Here is a 21,502-nt window from a genome sequence, read left to right as displayed (position 1 = left end):
TTTCTTCAAGTATTTTTAATGTGATTTTGCATAGTTGTTGCTTTTTGCCTTTGTTTTAACATAAGTGTATTATTTTTTTATGTTACTTTACATTGCTTCTGACACATTTTCTGTGCTCGGGCAAGCTGCCCGGGTATATTTAAGAGGCTGTCCAAGTATATTTGGTGATTCCTTATTTATTTTATTTTTAATCCATCTGAGAGAACATCTGAACAGTCTCCTGACTCTTATTTTCAAACTTCATTTGCTCCTAGCCAACCACCCTTGGCTTTTTCCGTCTTGTGTTTTACCTTCTGGCTGTATCACTGGCCAGGTTGCTATTGTGGTGGTCCTTGTTGACAGTTGGCTTCTTCCTGATTGAGTCTCTCATCCTGGAGCTGTACATGTTCCAACTTCACAGATTAACTCTGAGCTTGAGAGCCACCCCAACCAGGGAGCTGGTTAATGTGCCACAAGGCTGCAGAGCAGAGCAAAGACTGATCAGCAGCAGCAGTCCAAGTTGGTGGAGTTGGAGTTCATCTTCAGAATAAGAGATGCACTGAAGAAGCGGCTTATTATATTTACCCATTATATATAGGTTTATTTATTCTGATCTGTGTAAAATACGAATAATCAACTTTTTATAGAGTTATAAGTCCAAAATCATTCTATCTCCGTGGTCATTCTAAGCTCAAAGAAGATCTGAACCCAGCAGTTAATCCTGTTTTTGGCCCTCTTCCATCACCTTCTCAGCATTTATAGAGGCTGAGGCCCCACTGCCTTTGCAGGGCAGGCAGCTTTGGTTTGGGGTTAGTGCATATGGTGTTGTGGCTGGTGCTCCTCATCTCCCTCCTCGCCCCAGCTTCCTTCCACATCCTATCCTGTCTTGCCTCGTCTGTTCCACTCAAACCAGATGTTTTTCTGCAGTCTAAGCAGCGCCGGGACGAAGCATTATCGCAGATGAAGAGCTGAAGCAGCATCCAGGTGGAATGATGGGATGTTTAGAGCTCTGGGGATTGAGAGTAAGAAGTAGGGTGGGTGTTTGGGGATAAAGATTGAAGGGGCGTGAAAAATGCATCATACACCAGGGAGCCGGGACTGGGGAACACATTGAGCTCGGCCGAAGACAAATGCGTTTCCAATAATTGAATTTCTCCTTCTTCTTCTACTTCCCCTCGCTCCCTCGCTGTCTGTCTGTCTGTCTGTCCCTTGCCTAGTCAGACGGGTCCTGGAAAATATAAACAGGATGCACTCTTGTCTGATCGTAAATCCCCTCTCGTCTGCTCTCTGGCCCCAAGCCCTGGACCACGTCCGTTCCCCTACAGCCCTCTCCACTCCGTCTCCTATCCAGACCCCCTCCACCCCAACCCTGTTGCTCAGAAGAGGAAGCCAAGAGTGTGTTTGTGTGATATGTGCACATGTGCATTGAGAACGGTTGTGTGTTTAATATACTGTTACCCAACACTGGGGTTGGAAACGTGGTTGTGGGCTGGTTTTGTAACTACTAATCATTGGCCACATTTAGCATGTAATTAACTCAGAGAAGACCTGTCCTCCCACCTGTAGGGGTTAAATCTCCACAGCTGGATGCAAGCTGATCCACACATGGCGTTTCGCATGCTGTCATTGCTTTACTCTTTGCATTTCTCCTTACATTTTTAGCAGTGATGGCAAGCAGCATTGACCCTAGACCTACTTGCAAATCTTTTACACTTTAAGTAAATTGGAAGGTTTTTAAAACTGTACATGACCAATTGGAATCCTTGTGCACTGATCCGATTCATGCAGTAACACTGCCGATGTTTGCACAGTTCTAATTTCACCTGTACAGTACATCAGGCTCCTTTGAAGTAAACAACAGATTCTGTTTAAACAAAAAGTGTAAGAACATCCTTTGTTGAGAACGTGCTTCAGAACAAGATCCTTAATCAATCTTCATTTCCCCCGTGACACAGATAACAACTGTGGTTGTTAACTGATTGTGGAAAAGCAGGAAAAAGAAAACTAAGTTCCCTTTACAAGTGCTGCTTAGCCTCCTCTAAATAAGGCACTTGACCGCAGCTGCTCGGCATCCAGCAATAGAAGACAGAGCGGCTTTCTATGGTTAGCAGGCATGTTTAATGACCTTTCCAGTAAATAAATAATTTTTTCTAACCTTTTCTTCAGAAGTATGTGCTCTATGTCAGTCATCACCTCACAATTTTTAAAAGCTAACTCGGCCCAGACTGTTTTCCTCGTGAGATCACTCTGCATTGACTGTTTTTGCAGAGCGAAACAAAGGCTCATTTTTTGATACTGACACATCAGTGTTTGTTTTCTTATCTTCTTTTTATTCAGTTGCAGACTAAAGGCATTCAAACCTTAAGCTCTTCAATTACACTCTCCTTCCCTTCTGCCTGCTTACTTTTCTCTGCAGGCCCAATTATTTTCACCGTCAAAAGGGGAATTAGCGTTCATTTTAAGATTTGCATTCACTAGGTGTGTATCATCGCAGCAAGTACAAGCCTGAACGTTTTGAGTTAAAAAAACGGACTTGGTGCATATGGGTTTGGAATGAAACTGAAGAAAAATGGCACAAGCATTTCTTTTTTAGGCAGTGGATCCAGAACTCTTTTTGAATTTGAAATGATCAATCTTTTCTATAATATGTCAGCCTGAATGTTTTCAGGGAAAGCTTCTTTTTTTGTTTTGTTTTTAAAGTTGTTATACGTCAAACAAAAAGGCTTCCCTTCAGGTCAAACCTGTGTCAAGTCAGTTCTTTTTTTTCTTTTTTTTCTTTATTCAGCATGAAGTTGTTTTCCACTTCTGATTCGGTGACAGATTTACAGTAGCTGATGTAAACCTTCTCTGTGCAGGTTTGCACGCACTGAGGCGAGCACTGGGAGGTTCCCATCAACCACCGTCTGACCAGCAGCTAATGGGGACAGTGACAGTCACTCTGCAGGACCTCCAGTGGGCCATGTCTGTAGTGAAGCCCAGTGCCATGAGGGAGGTTGCTATTGATGTCCCCAAGGTACATTAACTGACACAACTAGTCTGTTTGTTTGTTTTTTCCATTCATTCTCTCATGACTTAAGCTCATTTAGACTCATCTGTCTGTCTTCTTAAAGGTGAAAAACATATCTTTTTAAAAATTCACTCATCTATAAGAAATGACCCTCATATTGATCTTGGAGTTAGTAGAAGCTGATGCTTCCAGATTGCACTATAAAGCTAAGCTCCTGTTCTAGCAGGAATTTTTATTTGGCCATTTGGCATAAACTCCAAAGGTAGGGTGTTTTCGCACATGCAGGGTTTAGTCCATTTCAGTTGAAATCTGGTTCATTTTCTCCCTTGGGCTGGTTCGTTTGTGCAGGTGTGAACACAGTAATCAACTCTTCCAAAAGAGTCTCGGTCCGACCCAACTACCAGGTATATATTACAAGTTTAAGCTAAAAAACTTCCTGTAGCCACGTTTGCTTTGTATCCTGAATGTGGAAAGGTACTATAGATGTGCAAAAACCTGTACAGGCTAGCAACTAGCTGTGAATATAAAACCTCTGTGATCTCCAATAGTCTAGAACACAGCACTTTCTTCCTGTATTTACTTTTGTTGCTTCCGCTCCAGACACATCTGGCCAATGAGCCGACTGAACCTGCTCACATGGTTTGTAGTGACGCGTTTTGGTTTGCTCAGAGTTCTTTTGGATTTTTTTCTGTGCAGAAAGAAACCAAATCATGAGGAAAAGCTACAAGTTTACAAACTCATCAACTGATTCAGACAGGAGTAAACGACCTACAGGTGTCAAAACACCCTTAATCATTCTCGTAGGTCCATGATGTAAAATTGTTAGAGTAGGAACATCAAATGATGTCATAGTGACTAAATTTAACTCCTGGGTTCATTAGTTCCTGAAATGGTTCCTAACCTTTGGAAATAGGCTAACAACTGTTAATGGGAGTGAAAGTTAAGCTGCAGTTATAGTGACAGCTTCTGAGTGTTTTTCTTCCAGTTATAGAGCCAAAAGAAGGAAATAAGGAAAAAAAAGCGAGCTAACGTCAGAGAGTGCAACGTCTGCTATGCAACAGACAGGAAGCACAGGCACCGTAAAAACTAAATTAAACAGATATCTCTGCTGACGCCATAAAGAAATCTGGTTCTTGAGTTGCTAAATGTTCCACTATGATCACCACTCTCACTGACGTGATTATTCCTTGTCCACAAACTGTATAACAGACGTAATCGTGGTGACGTCACACATTGATTTCCAACTCTGCATTTCAAAACCTCAACATTTGAGCAGCTGCACTCTAGGTCTTTCTCGCCTTATGAGAAGAGAGACTGGAGTGCTGTTATCAGTTATCAGTTAAGGCTAGCAAGCTTAGTCAGCCAGCTGAACCATAGACGTATAGACACTATACTTGCTAATTAGTGCTAATCAAATAACTACCCTAACACAAGAATTTCACTCACAAAAACCGGAGCACAAACTTCTAGGATGATCTGTACCACATAGCAGGATTTGAAATGCTCTGAAAGGTGGTCAGTAATTTGTTTTTAATGTATTGCTCCTGAATATAAACTTATTAATTTCATATCTTAAGAGTTTCTGGGGATCGATCAGCTTAAACCTCCGGTTGGGCCACGCTTCCGTTCAAGTCATGAGCAATGCCTTTGAAATTCTCACTATGTCAACTTCATGACATTTAACAGATTGTTATTATGAAAGTGTCAGTTAGTGCCAGGTTAAATCTAAAGGGACAGAGCTCTGAGGCTGGGCTTGTACTCACATGTGGGCATAGAAACGCATGAAGACTTTTGTTTGTTCATTTTCAACTGGAGCTGGATGTCAAAGAGTAGTCTGGGAAAAATTAAGAGACCTTCTCTTCACATACTTGACTTATTTATGGCATCATTCATAATGACACAGTCTGGATGAGATGATGAGAGGAAGTAGTCTGGTTTGTTTCATTCGATCTTTGTTTCATCGAAAGGAGAATGAAAATCTCTAAACTAAACAGAATCGCGAGAAAAGCTCAAAGAGAGCAGCAGCAGCAGCGGTCTTCCTGTGTATTTTATTGTCCCTTTTAAATGCACATGAAACAATCCCTTAACTACTCTCTGACCACTGAATTACCAGCAGATGAGGGTCAGGCTGAGGAAGAGTGGAAATGACCCCGTGGCCATTTTACCCTCCGCTACAATGAAGATGAATCACTTGTTCTTAGTGGATGAAGGGAGAAAAATGGAGCAAAGGAGGGGAGGGACAGAGGGGAAGGAGAGATGAGAGGACAGTGGTGAGACTCCAGGATGTTTTGGAGTTTGCATGTGCAAGACATAACGGACAGGAAGAGGGCTAACATCATCCTCCACCGGTAATTGAAAGCAGATCGGGTCGCTAACGGTTCCTGCCAGCAACCAAAAAAAGAGAAAGCGAAAAGAAGAAGAAACGTCCTTCCTATCCCTTCACCTCCACCCGCCTCCCCTTTTCTCTGCAGCACTCTGCACTGAGCTCGCCCAGAGACATTCAGTCCTTGTGGCCGGTTCCTGGAAACAAGAGAGGAGTGAGTTTGAGTTTGGATTTTTTTTTTCTCCTCTCCTTGCACAGCTCAGCTGAAAGGGCAGCCGCAGAGCCCCGGACTTGATTATATCCACATGAGTGCAAACATTTGTTTCTAATCCATTTTATATAAGAAACTTCCAGTGGTGCCGGATAAGTACATGCCTCGAGTTCCTCCGAAACCTTCTCAGATCACAGATCTAGAGATTTTACAGAATATGCCTCTCAATTTACCATTTATTTATGATTAAATACATCAGAAGTTTGATTTAATCCTTTGTTTGCTCTGTGATGAGAAATTCTTCAAACTATCTCAGTTTACCCAGTTTTTTTTTTAATGAACATCTTCCACTTTATAGCCTGGCTTTAATATTTTTATTTGGCAGCTGTATAACAAGCCTATTATTCTTCCTTTTAAACATACTCCTTGTCTCTCTTGACTTTTTTTTGTCTGTGAAGTCCCCCACACCCCTCCTCACAGCCCCATCAAAGGACCCGAGCTTGAGAAGGCCCCTTGTAAAGTTCAGAAAACAACAGTAAAAGATAATAACTGGGTCTCGTACAAAAAGGAAGAGAGGGAAGAAGGGGGAGAAACACAGCAGAGCGAGGTGTGAGTCAAAACATTGCCTTCTAATTCCACAAACACTTCATTCGTGACAAAAGGCAGCTTACACTTAATGTGACTTTTTATTGTTATTTCTTACAATGACTCCATTGAGTCTGCAGAGGCAACTTAAAAAAAACAAAAAACAGGGGGAAGATGAGTGCATAAAGTTGTGTTGCACATCTGCTTCTTTGATAGAAACATGGGAATAATTGATTTGTAATTAAACGCCTGTGGATGTGGCTGCTAATTTGGAGGCTTACATGCTTTTTCTCTGCATTTGACCCTAGCAGCTGTTCGTTGTTTGCAGTTGAAAAGGAAATGTTCAATCATTGTACCTCCAGCCAATTTTAATATGTGTCTACCTGTGTCATCAGCGTAATCATCGAAAACTCTCAGGGACCTAAACTTCCAGGAAAACTGCAAAGTTCTAGAAAACATTCTTCTCTTGTGACCCGATGCTGCACTCATACATGTAAATAATAAATGCAGCCAATGAGGCCAGGAAAAATGTTTGGACCATCCCTGCAATTTTTTGCCTTTTTTCACCAAAAGTAATATCCAGCTGATTTATTGTTCCCTTATTGTCTAATATAATTTCTCGGAGTTGCAAAACATCACAAAGTAATGATACTATTTCAGTTTGAATGACTGCATAAACACTGCAAAACTTGGCAAAAAGTAAAAGCCGAGGCACGTAGTTGGAGAATTCACGTCATTCGCTTTAAATATCATCGGTATCAGCACAAAGCTGCTCAGTTATCATTTTTTGCCTTCTAATTATTTCTTTTATAAATGTTGTGTAATGTATGTCACAAAAACCTCCTTTTTTTTTTGTCTCCCTCCATTTTTTTTCTAATCATGCTCACCTGTTCCCTCAATCTCCCGTGTTTTACAGATGACCTTATCTCACTTTTTATTTCATTTCATTACTCTCTGGGGCTTCAAATGGGCATTTTGCTTTGCTTACCTACTTTCGGCTTATCTTCTCATCTCTGCAGCACTGTTTTCTCTCTTTTTCCTTTCCTCGCCTCCCTCCCCTCCAACCATCCGTTACCCTCTCTCTCTCGCTCGCTTAGCGCTGTCCATAAATTGTTCGGTATTTACAGTATGTGGCCAGACGCCAGGTTTCCATTAGGTGCTCTGTTCCCCGGAGACGGCGCCGGTGGCCTGGGATGTGTTACCTTTGGATGGAGGGCAGTAGGGAGGGTGAGGGGGGACAAGCTTGTGAGGAGAGAATAGGAAGTAAAAAGGAAAAAAAGAGGGGAAGGGAAAGAGATTTGAGCATGTATTTAAGGCAGAGTGAGAGAGGGTGATAGTGAGAAGGTCAAGTGAGGAAAAAGGAATGAGTGGAGAGATATAAAAAATAGAAAGCTCTGGGAAGAGAAGGTAGGAAGGTAGATGTAAATAGCTTTTGCACTTGTTGACAGTAACAAGGTTACCTTCTTTTTTAGAAAATTTGACTGGTGCTCAACAGGTGGTGCTTGAATGACTGGTGTTTAGTAATGAAGAGTTCAGTGGAACCTTGTTTTGTTGTGGAGACGAACAATATCTACATCACGGGGTGAGAGGATAGAGTTTTCTGCCTCCTAATGTGAATAAAAAGCCATATCTGGTTGGAATTTGTTTCCGTGCGTGGCACCGCGGCACTTCCAGCACAGCTGTTACTTTAAGATTGCTCCCTGTAAGCCCCATCCTAACCACTCACATTTGTGCCTCTGCAGTACGCACTGGATCTCCTTCGCTGTATCAAACCTCGACCCTTCAATTTGAATTTCATTTTGGGAAAGTGGATGAAGTTCTGGGGAACTAAATCTGGCAAGTAGTGCTGGTGATGAGCAACAGTTGCCCTGGTCCTGCCCAAATTTGTGGTTTAGTAGTGATGGAAGCTCTCCAGAGATGCAGAAGAAAATAACTTTGAGGAGGAGCTTGATCATGTTTAAATCTTTTATGGCTTTTTATTTCTATGTGCAGGATCAAGGAACATTTTGAATGCACTTTGCACTGGCTTTCAGTTGAATTTTACTCTCACATGTCACATCGCATTGTTGAGTTCAAAGAATTAAAAGTTTTCAGTATTCAGAGTGTTTTCTGCATTTAGATTATTTGTGAAATTCAGACCTGTGGCACTTGAACTGAAAACTGTTTAACTAGAGCCTGTCTGTTTATTTTAACAGTCAGTCTAAAGGTACAAATGAAAAATACATGTAGAAACAAGTTTGGTAGGGCCAGAGGTGCCACCAAGGAGGGGCCGGGGGGGCACTGGCCCCTCCTGGCAAGACTGTCCTATGTTGGTAATATTTTTAATAAACATGAGCACAAGAGAAGAAGGCATCCTACAATGAGTTGAAACATTAACCCTTTAAAACCGGTCGGAGTGGGCACGCTCTGTTTTGCGTAACTATTTTTAAATCCCTGTAGAACCGGAACTGCGTAAGCTAGCGCAATTATTTTTTTTTGCATATGAAACTGGAGGAGTTGTACTTACATCTTATGCCATCAGCTTGTCCTAGGTCACAGTTTCCTTCCACATAAAGCTTTGCAAAAATTGCATAAAAGGCGCTTGCAGGAACAAAAACGTATATAAAGCATAAAGTCATGTTTGACTTTATGCTTTTCTGAATAGTTGCTGGGATGCTTAGAACTCGAATTGCACTGCTGGAAATAGTTTATTTTGATGCACATGCTGTTTTCTTTGCAAATTTGCATCATAGGATTGTTTTTCGTTTTTCCTGCAGTATATAGAAATTGGTGTATCTTAAAAATAAAACTATGAAGACACTCAAAATAAATTCCCTGTTGTTGTAAACTATTTTTTGCAACTTTTTTGTATTTTAAGTTTTGAGGGATAAACCTCCTAAATTTCTCCAGGTAGAAATATATGCAAAAAAACCAAAAACGATTTTCATTTTTTTTGTAGTTTATTGCACTGTTTTGCAATTAATGTAGTTACTATGCACTTAATGCATACATATTATTAAAATATGGGCTATAACAGTTGTATTGATGTATAGCAACTTGAAATGCTCCCAGAAATGGCACTACAGCATGTAAAAATATAATATAAGCTCTGGCGGACTTGGTTCTATGGTAGGTCTTAAAGGGTTAACTTGTTATTTTTTTTTTTTTTACACACACAGACAGAAGGTTGGTGGCGCAGCGTGTGCCACCCCAATATTTTTAGTGATCCTCATATGGCCACCCTTATGAAAAACAATCTGAAGGTGCCCCTGCTGGTGACAGCATCTTATGTCACCAGTACACAAAATAAGCTTAGAAGCAGAGGAGCTATTTCTGAACTACTGTGTGTAGATTTTACAGTATCCAGCTGTACTACATTGCATATGGACACATTGTTTGACTTCCTAAAAAAACAGGTTTCTCTCTTTCGTTCATGTGAATGTAATAAGACAAATCCAAATGTGGGAGGACAGAAAAGCAGTGCGATAGATAAAGACAGAAGTAAAACAGGAAGGAATGAGTGGGGGAAAGTGGATCTAAAAGGAGATGGGGGAAAAAAAGAATGAGAGGAGATGCAGACCGAAAGAAGCATAAGAGGTGAAACATAAGGAAGAAAGAATTGGTAACGAAGAAAGAGACAGGAAGGCTTTAGAGGCTTTTGGATGAGGCTGTCTCCTTATCTGCTTTATCTCCTCCGGTTGTTCACTGCCGGACCCTCTCCCTCCCTTCCTCCCTCCTTCCATCTGTCAGACAGACAGCTGTTGGCAGACTCGCTCTGTTGTTGTTCACTCTGTCCAGAGTCTCCCCAATCCAAGCCCTCAGTTCCTCCATCTCTTTCCAAATATGCTTTTATATTTCTCTCCTCTCCACCCGACCCCTGTCAACAGTTTGGAAGAACTTGACATTCTTTGCGATTTACTCGTGTGGTCAGAAAGTTAAAAAGGTCTTCCTGTGGGTTACATGAGAACATCAGTGACATCAGTGTGCAATCAGAGTTTATTTGGTCTGTTGCACTTATTGTTGGCGATGTGTTTGTATTTGAGTGTATTATGTGAGTCTGAGCTTTATATTGGAATAAAGGACTAATGGTGAGCATTTATTAGAGTTTGGGCACTCTCGTCCTCTGCCAGTGAGATACATATATAGTTTGCTTGATTGCATGTTATTGTTTGGGTGATTGATTGCATTGAACCAGAGGTGTTTTAGTCAACATTTTGATTGTATTCCAGACTCTTCTAAATCTGCTTCAGCTAATACTAAGATTGCCTCTTTTTCTTCTTTAACTTCTCTTCGATTGCCTGTTCACTGATAAGTGTTATATGCAGAGTCTAGCATCAGGTCAATTAAACCTCTGGATGTTGATCTGGTCAGTGTCAAAGGGGGTTTATAATCACTTTCAGCTGCTTTGGTGTTAATGAAATTAGCAACAGGTGCACTAGAGGGGCAACAGTGAGACAGTCTCCGCAACAGGAATGGTTTTACAGTTGGAGGCCACTGATATTTTCTCCCTGCTCATCTTTTCTGAAAGCTTTTTTTTTTTTTTTTTTTTAATATAGTCAATATAATAGTCAATGGTATTATGAGGTAGCATGAGGGGATACCTGGATCCCACTGGTGTGAATATGACAGACAAAAGAAACAGGAACAAACTTTGTGAGGATGGCCTGAGAGCCTGACGTCCTCAAGAGGGTGCTGTGCTCACAGCCTGGCATCGTGGCAAATGGCATTTGCCATAAAATACCAGAATAGGTGTGTGTACCGCTAGTGCCCCGTGCTTTTCACAGATCACCTTCACCTTGAGCACATGTGACAGGCGTAAAAGGGTCTGGAGAGGCTGTGGAGAACATTATACCGCCTGTAGCCTTGATCAGCATGACCAGTTTGGTGGTGGGTCAGTGATGGTCTGGGAAGGCATATCCATGGAGGAACGCACGGAGCTGTACAGTCTAGACAACGCATGAAATCCTTGGGCCCATTTTCAGATACACTAGTACACTGGGTCCTGGGTTCCTCCTGGTGCACTGGTGCATGGCAATGCCTGACCTCATGTGGTGAAAGTATGCAGGCAGTTCCTGGAGAATGAAAGAATTGCCACCATGCTTGCCAATGGAAAACCTCTGGGGCATTATGCTTCAGCCTAACTGATGCCACCAGGTTGGACTTTAGCCTTTCCAGGAGCCATGCAGACAAACACATGTTTGTATGTCCACGAAATGACATCTTTTTGTTCCTAACACATTACCCAATCCTGGGTATCTGAGGGAGGACACTCAGCAGAACAGAAGCAAGCCATCATGCTGTCATGTACAACAAATTGAAAACACAAGTTGTTGTTTTTTTGGCCACATCAATAGAATCTTCTCTTACTGTACCTTACTCACCAAATTTTTCTCCTCCCTGCAACTTGGTCCTCTTTCCCAAAATAAAATTCAACTTGAAAGATCGTCATTTTGACTCATTGTCAATTCCATCATTGAGACGTAAATGCAAGGGGATAGAAGAGTACTTTCACAACATGATAACAGCTGAAAGCTTAAAACAGTCTAAAGATGAAACACTAAATATTTGTTGTATTACCTATACTAAAGAATTTATTTTTCAGCCTATCCCAGCTGTCGTAGGGCGAGAGGCGGGGTACACCCTGGACAGGTCGCCAGTCTGTCGCAGGGCTAACACAACCATTCACGCTCACATTCACTCCCGCATTCACACCTATGTGGCAATTTGGATTAATCAATTAACCTATCCCTGTACCCCGCCTCTCGCCCTATAACAGCTGGGATAGGCTCCAGTGCCCCCCGCGACCCTGAAAAGGATAAGTGGAAGCGAATGGATGGATGGATGGAATTTATTTTTCATTCCATGAACATTTATAACAAAAGGTTTGTTATTAGTGTGTGAGGTATTTTATTTTGAAAGTCATTTGGGATAAAGAGAACATGCCTTGGTTTCGGTAACTTGTTAGAGAGCTGCATTATTAAACTACATTTGTAACTATTTACCCCCTCCCCCCCAAAAAACAAAAAACATTGTATTATTTCATTCCCTCGTTCCAGGTCCGCTGGTCAGATGTGGGTGGGATGGAAGAAGTGAAGCTAAAACTGAAGCAGGCAGTGGAGTGGCCCCTGAAGCACCCAGAGGCCTTCACCCGCATGGGGATCCAGCCACCTAAAGGCGTTCTTCTCTATGGGCCTCCGGGCTGCTCGAAGACCATGATTGCCAAGGCTCTGGCTAATGAAAGTGGGCTCAACTTTCTGGCTATTAAAGTGAGTTTCCTCCATGAAATCTTAAGAATAATCCTTTGCTATCTTTCTTTAGATGAGATTTAATAGAGAATTTTGCTTTTCTGTTATGCAATGGATGATGAGTTGAAATCAAAAAAGGCACTGGGCCAAAGCTTGCTGTTTTTTCCAAACTTTCATACATAAATATGAACAAATAATGTTTTACAGATGTGCCTGTTCATATCATATTCTTGGTTGAGTGCTCTGCCAAAACACTGCATATGACTCAGCCATTAGTTAGATGATGGGTGATTTGTTGAGTAAATCTCAACTCCCAGTCCAAGCCTTTTTAGCGGAACCTCAGTAACAGCAGTGTTTATGTACGTTGCATTGTCATTCCCTCAGAAACCAACTGGAAGAACTTAGTGAAATTACCTCCCTTTAACGTGCATGTGTTGAACAGTTGTGTTTCACATCTTCACTGAAATTTAAAGATGTTTGCACCAAGTTACCTGCTTCACAACTCCATGTTTTTAGCATAGATTGTATACAAAAAAAAGAAATTACTACAATGAAATCAATCAGTCGTATCATATTTGTTTTTTGGAGGTAGATGTTGCCCTATTTAGACAAGAAGGTTAGTGCTAAGTTATTAGCTAATGTGTAGATCACTCCTTCATCCAAAGACTGTACTGGTGCGTTGCATAGACACAGATACCAGCTAATAAGTGACATGCAAGAAGCAAATACTAAAATTTCAATCACCAAAACAATGAGCACAAACTAGTAAAATGGGCTCTTAGTATCATTAAACACACACGGGGCCATATGATTTGTCAGATAATTGCATTAAAAGGAAACCACAAACGCAGATGGGAACTCCACTTAACTGACATTTATCTCTAGTCTGTCAGTGAGATGTAAGAGTTAAATGAACACTGAGATATCATTTGTGTTGAAGTAGCAGTGGTGATGTTTCCCTAATGACCTGAAGGCAGATTGGCGGGCCAGCTTCCTCTGCACAGAGCTTCCTTGCTTGCCCTTTGACCCCGTGTTTATCCTCTTTCATTCATCACTCCATCTTCTCTGCCACGTTAGCCTCGCTGCCCTCCAAGCACGGTTGACAGAGATTGATTGATCAGCTTGCTGAATTGTTATCAGTGAATATTTTTAAAGAATGTTGCCATGAAGACAAGAAGCCAAGACAGAAGCTCTCAAGTGGCACCATTAAGCCAGGAGCAAATCTAGATGTGAACTGCAACGTCTTTACCCGAATCAAATCCTGTCGCAAACCTCTGGGATCGACGGAAGGCAGTGCTCCTTTTGGCATGATGTTGGGGTCGAGGATACAACGTTTATGGCAGTTGGTGAAAAACAAAGGGTAGCACTGTAGAAACCAAAAATGTTGTTACACTTACTCTAAAAACAAATATCCCCCTGAAAATTACAAAACGTGCTGTTTCCTAATTACAATAATCAGGTTCAATGTGCAATAGCATTTTAATGGAGCAAATATAATCCAGAGGAATACGAGTTGTTTAATGTCTGTGCACGCACATTAGTCCTGGTGACTATTTCTAGCATTTGATACAAAGTTACTGCTTTTTTTTTTTTTAAAGAGTTTTATTATAATCTTGTGCTGCAAGTTTCAAGTCGTCACAAAAAGAATCAGTGAGAAGGGTAAAAACATCCTGTCCCTCCTGCTGAAAGCCACTCTCACCATCTGAAATAACACTATCAGGTTTTTCCAGAGTAGCGGTTGCTTTGACATAGATACTTTATCCAGATTTAAATGTGGATACTTTAAGGCTCAGTCTGTTTCCTCTGTGTGAAAAGCCCTATTATCATCTTGTCAATTTTAGTTTCCTCTCGCTGCAGCCACTCAAATACACTCAAATCCACAGATGCATACGTGCACACTAACACACACATACGGAGACTGCTCATATCTCTACATTGTCAATGGTTTTAAACTCACCATGTCCACCCTTTGGCTCTACAACAGAGAGTGAGGAACCAGGGATTAATGAGTCAACCTCCTCACTTACTGCAGGAGACAAAGGGGCTGGGAGTTAAGTGTCGTCTCCTCGGTGAGCCCAGAGGCGTTGAAAGGGTGGATTGCAGTGGAGGAAGTTCTTCTGAGGTTTGAGTGGATGTTTATCTGCTCTGAGCAAGGGAGATATGAGGGAGAAAAGGACTAGGAAGTTAAGAAGAAGAGAGAGAACTGGAGGTTTATTTTGTAGTAATTTGAGTAAAATTTGTCATAATAGCAGTTTAAGTAGAATTAAATGAAGTGAGTACATTTTTTAGCGTCCACAATTCCCTCATCCACAATGAAATGCCGGAAATGGCTTAATCGCCTCCTATTTTGTCAGGAAATAACAAGCGTATGCTTTCCAGTAATTATCTATTTAAACAAGCAGGTTGTTTGTTATGCCAAACGTCTCTCTGATCGATGCTCTTCAATAGCATACTGACATTGAACGCGTCAGTGAGATGCTTTCCTAGTACAGTATTAGTTGATTTGCTGCTGCAGAGCATTTAAACATATCTTAAGTATATTCCATGCTTCTTGTAAAAACCCAGATGTAACTGTCCAAGCTGTGAGGGAAAACTCAAGAAACCATTTTCAAACATCTCTGGTTTTAGGCTGACAGGAGGCCAAAAATGAAGAGGGGAAAAAAGTATCCTCTCAAACATAACCGGCAGAGTGTGGATGTGGTCTTAGTAGCAGTGGTATCTGGAGGAATTAGTGTCTTCCAGTTGGAAGAAACTGCAACTAAATGGAAATAAAATGCTCATTTATCACTGTCAGCAAGGCTGGGTAAAAACCTTGACAAATTTGGCTGCTGTCCTGCACACAGTTTTGATCTGGCTGAGCCAATGCAGTGTTTGGTTTTGGTTACAAACCTTAAATTTTATCTGTGAGAATGAGCCCGAGATTTAATTTGGTAGGTTGTGATGCCAGCTACAGTTATCGTGGCGTTCATAGTAGGTACTGGTAGCACTATTGTACTAACAGTAACAAGGGAGGCCGCAGCAGCAAACAGTACTGTTTATTTGCCAAGTGAACCACAGGTGTTGCATAAAGCAGTACACAGTGTCCAGTAAATATCGAAAGAGTACTGTGGAGGTACGCACTCACACACACGTGCACGCACTGCTGTAATCTGTAACATTCTTACGCTGTATTATCATTGTTTGTTTTTCACCGGGCTCTTTGTAGCCTGCAAAAGATGTGACAAAGAAGCAGCTGCTGTGTGGTCACAGTTTAAACAGCTATGCTAACAGGACTGCCTCCAGATGAAGCTTCAGGATAAAAAAGGAATGATTAGTCATAAAGGTGCTAGTAATTAAGGCAAATGAATTCTTTCTGGACAGAATAAAACCCACATCAAAGTGTTTTGAGTATTAGTTAATATAATTTAGCATTTCAGGTTGTAAATATGTCACGTTTTAGACTAGCTTGAATAACTTTAAATCGCTTTAAACTTTTCTTTCAGGGCCCAGAATTACTGAGTAAATATGTTGGGGAGTCTGAACGAGCTGTGAGAGAGGTATGTGCATTTAACATCCTTGTTTTTTATCATTTACATATACGTATATATATAAGTTGTGTAAGCAGAAAGTTATGCAAACTGAGTTGATTTCCTGGCCTCTTTATTTCCTCTGTCCATGCTCTGGATATTTTTGGTTGTTTACGCAATGAAAGGATGACCTGAGATGTAATTCATGGCATTAATGAGTGTTGTATTTCCTCTGTATGTTTGTGCGCACTTCTGGTTGGGAGTGATTCACAAGTCCGGTTAAACATTTGTCCTGTTTTCCTCTTTTCTATTGTTGCTGACGCTGCTCGCAGGTGTTTCGGAAGGCGAGGGCCGTCGCTCCCTCCATCGTCTTCTTTGACGAGATTGATGCTCTCGCAAGTGAAAGAGGAAGGTACAGTGTGTTCTTTTCATAGTCTTCGTACATAATAATCCCCCCCCCCCCCCCCCCTTTCCTCCTCTGCTCTGTTCATTCCTTGTCCAGTCATGATGATGCACAATCATCACTGTGGTCGGCTTTAGTTCACCAGCCTTAATCTTTGACCCCCCGCAGATCTCACAGTTAATTCATATGAGGGTTAGCGCAAACATCCCAGGAAGTCTGCATGACTGCACTATCCAAGCCAGCCACTCAGTTCTCGTCGTGTCTCCTCAAACTTCTGCGGCTTTTCACTCCCGGTGAACACAGAACACAGTCTTGTCTGGAGGAGCTTTAGTGGGATGGCACTGGGAACATCTGTGGCTTAAAGGAAAGAGGACGAGGGGGAGGGAGGGGGGGCGGACAGAGGACACAGGCCGGAGGCGCACAAACACTTCATTGTGCCCTTCCACAGCAGATGGGGAAGGCCAAATATGCAGCAAGCTTCCTGGTTAAACCAACCGATGAAACTAAGTTGTAGGAAGGAGCAGAGAAAGGCCAATGGGCAGTCTTTGTAACCTTTGTGAGTGGGCCCTTTGTCAAAGCATCACATTCTGCTTCTAAGACAAAACATATTTTGATAACTGTACTTTTGTTAACGGGCTTCCGCTCATGAGATGTTGAATTTTTAACATCTTATATTCCCTTGACCTTAGTCTTAGACTTGATAAGCTAGGCCTTTCACTAGGCTGAGCTTTAGAGCTTGTGACTTATAATGCAGTCTTGGCTCTTGCGCTGCAATCAGCATACAGGATATACTATTGCAACTTTGATTCATCCATTTGCCAGCGGGACTGACGAGCATTTTGGCTCTTACGATATGATTGAGCCTGGCTTTCTCATTATCTCCATGTCCAATTTTGTGATTGATCTCAACGAGAACCAACTGTGAGGTGGCAACGATCGACGTTTGCCTGGATGTGTGCCTTGAGCCCACTCACTGTTTTAAAAATGCACTTAGCGCTGATCTGTAAAGGTTATTTATTGGTGTTCACTTCCTGCCATGTTTAATCAATGAAGTGCCTCGCGCATGCCGGCAAGAATTTAAAACTGTTGACACAACCAGACAGTCTCTGCCGGATTGTGAGCCCGTGCGTGTGTGAGAGATTGCGTTTTTCTTTTCGAGGCAGGACAAACACCTGTAAATCTGTCAGCCTACCTGCCACGAGTCTAAACTGGTGAAATGAAATGAAGAAAATTGAAGAAAGACAGAAACAGAGGCCAAATTTGAGAAGCAGAGAGTGATTGGTTTTACTTCTGATAAGTTTTTTTCCACATAATAGCACCTTTTAATGCTTTCCTTTTTATTTCTGTTTTCCTTTTTTTTTCTCTGTTTTGTTTTTATCGTCCCATCCTCAGCTTGTTTTTTGTTCAGTTTCTCTTTTTCTCCTCCTCATGACTTTTTTCTGTTTATTTTCCCATGATAACTTTTCTCATCTTGCGCCTTTGCTACTTTTCTCTTCAAGCTGCCATCCCAATTCATTGCAGCTTCCTTGGCATCTCCCCTCGCCCAAACTTTGTCTCTCCCCCTTCCCCCCACCCCCTTTTCTGTCTCCCTTCATATCTCAGTGACAGAGCTCTTTTGTGTTCCTCTGCAGCCTTGTCTGTGCTAATGACGTCTGGCACTTCCGCTGGCCCTGTCAACAGAGACTGTGTGTGTGTGTTTGAGCTTGGAGGGATAGCTGTCTGCACTGTGTTATGGAAAATAACCACCTTGTTATGCAGTGACTAATGCAACGATGAGCTTTTTTTGTTTTTTACGATACAGCTGTCGATTTGCTATTATGCAGTTCTTCTGTCCCACTGTTGCAATGGACGAAGTGGTCCGTCACTGCAATGTATAAAGTTTTGTTTGGTAAAAACTGTTCCTGGATGTTCAGGTAGCCTCAGATGGCTGACCTTACTCATTCACTGACCCCTTTAACATTTGGAAGCTGCTCAATCTTTAAATTTTGCTCCATTTAGGTGAAAGGGAACAGCCTGTCTTTCCTTCTTTTACCCTTCTCTGACTCATTTTCAGTAGAGCATCTCAATACTTTGGTTTACCTTTGAATTACATGAAATATTTGCATAGATCGGCTTTCGCTTCTTCATCACATTGACTTCAGGTGAGGCAAGATATTCACAAGTCCAAACAAAGGGACGTATTTAACAACCAAAGAAGAGCTGCTTTATTATAGAGGGATTGCCTGTTTTCTGCTGCCTTGTTTTGAGTTCAGTTTAATACGTCATTGGCAAGAGAGCTCGCTTTTGCTGCCAGTTTTTTTGAAAGAAGTATTGTGCTAATGAAAGTGTCTGCTTGCCGAATGTCAAATGTTCCCTTCAAGTACTCAAGAACTGGCAAATTTTCCTGATTATGTAGAATTGTAAATATTGTGATGGATGATAAAGTTTTTCAGCATGTGTTGTACCGCACTCCTGAGAGAAAAAGGATGAATTCTTCTACATATCTGGATCATTTATCTTCCCATTCATCCATCACGCATGTAACTTCATTATCCCTTATCCTTTACTCTCATTGCTCCGAGTATTTCTTTTCTGTGCATTTCCTCCTTTCCACGTTCATACCTTTACAGGTCATGGTGTTCTTCCTCCCTTCCCATCCATCATTTAGCTGTACTTCACTTAACACTCAGTAATTTCCCAGAGGAACCCACCCGAGGGATTAATAAAGTTCTATCTTATCTTATCTTATCTTAATTCAATAATTAAGTTTTTCACCCGATTCGAGGTAATTTATATACGTCCTTTCCTGTCTCCGTTATCCATTTAATCATCCAGCCACACATCGCTTTCTTCTCTCTTTTCCATCTTCTTTCGCTCATCTATCTTCTGTGCTTCTCCATGCCTTCAGCTCCTCTGGTTCCAGTGGTGTGGGGGACCGGGTCCTGGCTCAGCTCCTGACAGAGATGGACGGCATCGAGCAGCTCAGAGACGTCACCGTTCTGGCTGCCACCAACCGGCCTGACATGATCGATAAGGTAAACAGACGCCGGCTCTCTGTCTTCATCTCTCCATCCTCCTCTTTGGTCCATGATTGATAAGCTTGAGGAGATGTTTAGTTTGTCTCCCTTGTCTACTCCTCTCCCTCCCTTACTTTGTTGTACGTGATTGATAAGGTTAAAGGCCGCTTGCCCCGCTCCGTCTTCTGTGACTTGCTCTTCGGATGCTGATGCCATTAGTACGTCGTGGTGCACTTTATATGGTTTCAGTTGCATCCATAATAAATTGTTCTAAGTAACTCGATCTACCTTCATGCTTCTACCCTTTTAGTTTACTTTAGTGGAATAACTGCTGCCAAAGCATTTTTTTTTGTCCTCTTTCTGACCCAAACCAATTCACATATCTGATTAGAAATTAGGCTGTAATATGATGAGGTCATCAAATATAATAAATTCTTCGTTTCATTTTAGCCTCCGGGGATTGGGAGCATTAGTGATTGGGAGCTCAAGCCAAGCCGCTAAACATCTACAACCACTTTACCTTTACGTTTAATTTGCTTCATTTAAAACTCAGTAAAGGTCAAACATTTGTCTCATTGTCATTTCTACTTCCTCTCCTTGACAATTTGAAGATCATACTCCCGTCTTTTCTCCCTTAGCCTCCCTCTGTTTTTATCTCCTCCTTTCTCTTTTCTCCACAAAACCTGTGTTTGGTATCCACCCATCTCTGTTTTAATGAAATTTCCTGAGTGCTGATCAAAGACTGAGCCTGTGCCTTGTCAAGAAGGACACAGGAAAGGAGAATGTCGCCGTGCTCTGTAAGCTTCTGCACAGGCAGCCCTTTCTCAGTTTTTCTTCTGCTTTTTTTGCGGTAGGGTGTCCTCCGATATTGAGTTTAAAAAATACTTTGATGTTACACATTTTAAAAGACGGTATCACGTCCTAATTTAACATGGCAAGCATTAAAATATTGCTGAATTAAGTAAACAGGAAGAAAATTACATAAAGCTGTTGTTCCTCCAACCAGCAACGGATCAACAGATCAATACACTTTTTTGTATTGATTAGTTGTTATAAACTGGTAAGGACTTTTTGATAACATGCTGCTCAAACAGCCCACTTGTGGAAAATTGATCCATCACTATGGTGATGGTAAAACCAAAATAAATTTCAGCAACAACTGATTGCAGTCTCAATTCAGACGCTTTTTAGTGGTATCACTGCTAAAGAAACATACTAAGCATAGAACTGTGAGAGTGTGTATGTGTGTGTCTAAAAGAAAGAAAGATTTAAAAAAAGGGGGGGGGGGGGGGGGGGAATCAAGCCCCTGGGTGCACAGATGGGAAACCCCAGGCGTCCTTGTACAAGCTGGCCTCCCTCTCAGGAAGTGGTCCCCCGTGCAGCTGAGAAATCAGATTACCTCCTGCTGGCAGTATCCCCCGACACAGTGTGTGTGCGCGTGCTTGCATGTGTAACGTGTGTGTTTTCATAGGTTCAAGTCATCTGAATGAGGAACGGAAGCTGCCAAATGGACAGACAGGCACCCCACATTCACCCCTTACTTTTTTAACACCCTACCCTTCTTTACCGCTCATTCGCCACCACCGGCGCTGTCTGTCACTTCAAGCCGGAGATGGGCAGACATTTCCATGCCAATGGCAGGATATGATAGGACAAATGAAGATTAATGGGACGCCTTGGTGTCAATGAAGTTATTGTGGGCTGTTAGAGGTGCAGTGGAGGCCTCCTGGGGGCCTCAGCTGTTTGACGGACAGATTGAGTGGGATGGCGAGAGAAAGAGAGTGGGGAAAGTGGTGTTTATTTTAGCTCGAAAGGAGCAGGGCTGTTGTCCATCTCTCAACAGCTCCTACACAACATTTTAGGTTTTAGTTTTTTTATCCGGTTGTTTTAGTGCTCTCCATTTAATGTCTGTGTAAATAATGTTTTTCATTTAGTCAGTTAAAGACCTGCAACACATCTTTGGTAAGTGTATATTGAGGAGGCAGTTTAGCAAAAATATAATCATTTAAATATAGATTCCCACATGGTTCTTATCAGCTCTTTTGGGAAAAATGAAATTGTCATTTCTTTCCTTAAAAATGCTCTTAGAGTGATGCTCTGAGATGCACAAATGGATGGATTTACTTTGCTAAGGAGTAAAATAAATCCTGATTTTCTTTGCTTTTTCCTTACTTGGGAGTGATGTCCCTCCGAGCTCCGAGGCAAATGGGACGCAGGATTCTAGCATATCATGTCATGATGGCATAATCAAAGCATGTTGTCAAACAA

At 41.8% G+C, this 21,502-nt stretch overlaps 1 protein-coding gene across 2 annotated transcripts in view; it reads left to right on the top strand.

Annotated features, from left to right (window-relative positions):
• afg2a (AAA ATPase AFG2A) overlaps positions 1-21,502 on the top strand; it is a 111,486-nt gene that overhangs the window by 20,696 nt on the left and 69,288 nt on the right. For both annotated transcript variants that reach the window (XR_015124414.1, XM_086258971.1), the window contains exons 11-15: positions 2,835-2,992; positions 12,141-12,350; positions 15,812-15,865; positions 16,168-16,247; positions 19,126-19,252. Coding sequence is in view for 1 of the 2 variants with exons in the window: in XM_086258971.1 (XP_086115097.1) it covers positions 2,835-2,992; positions 12,141-12,350; positions 15,812-15,865; positions 16,168-16,247; positions 19,126-19,252 (629 nt within the window). In the remaining variant the exon portion in view is untranslated. The remainder of the gene's footprint in view (positions 1-2,834; positions 2,993-12,140; positions 12,351-15,811; positions 15,866-16,167; positions 16,248-19,125; positions 19,253-21,502) is intronic.

The sequence above is a fragment of the Aulonocara sp. 'chitande type north' Nkhata Bay genome, linkage group LG2 (assembly GCF_057382095.1).
Source record: "Aulonocara sp. 'chitande type north' Nkhata Bay isolate Kocher_YH1m ecotype deep benthic linkage group LG2, A_spYH_male_GT1.1, whole genome shotgun sequence".
Taxonomy (NCBI): Eukaryota; Metazoa; Chordata; class Actinopteri; order Cichliformes; family Cichlidae; genus Aulonocara; species Aulonocara sp. 'chitande type north' Nkhata Bay.
The sequence above is the reverse complement of the archived record's forward strand: the minus strand, read 5'-3'. Positions and strand labels throughout refer to the sequence as shown.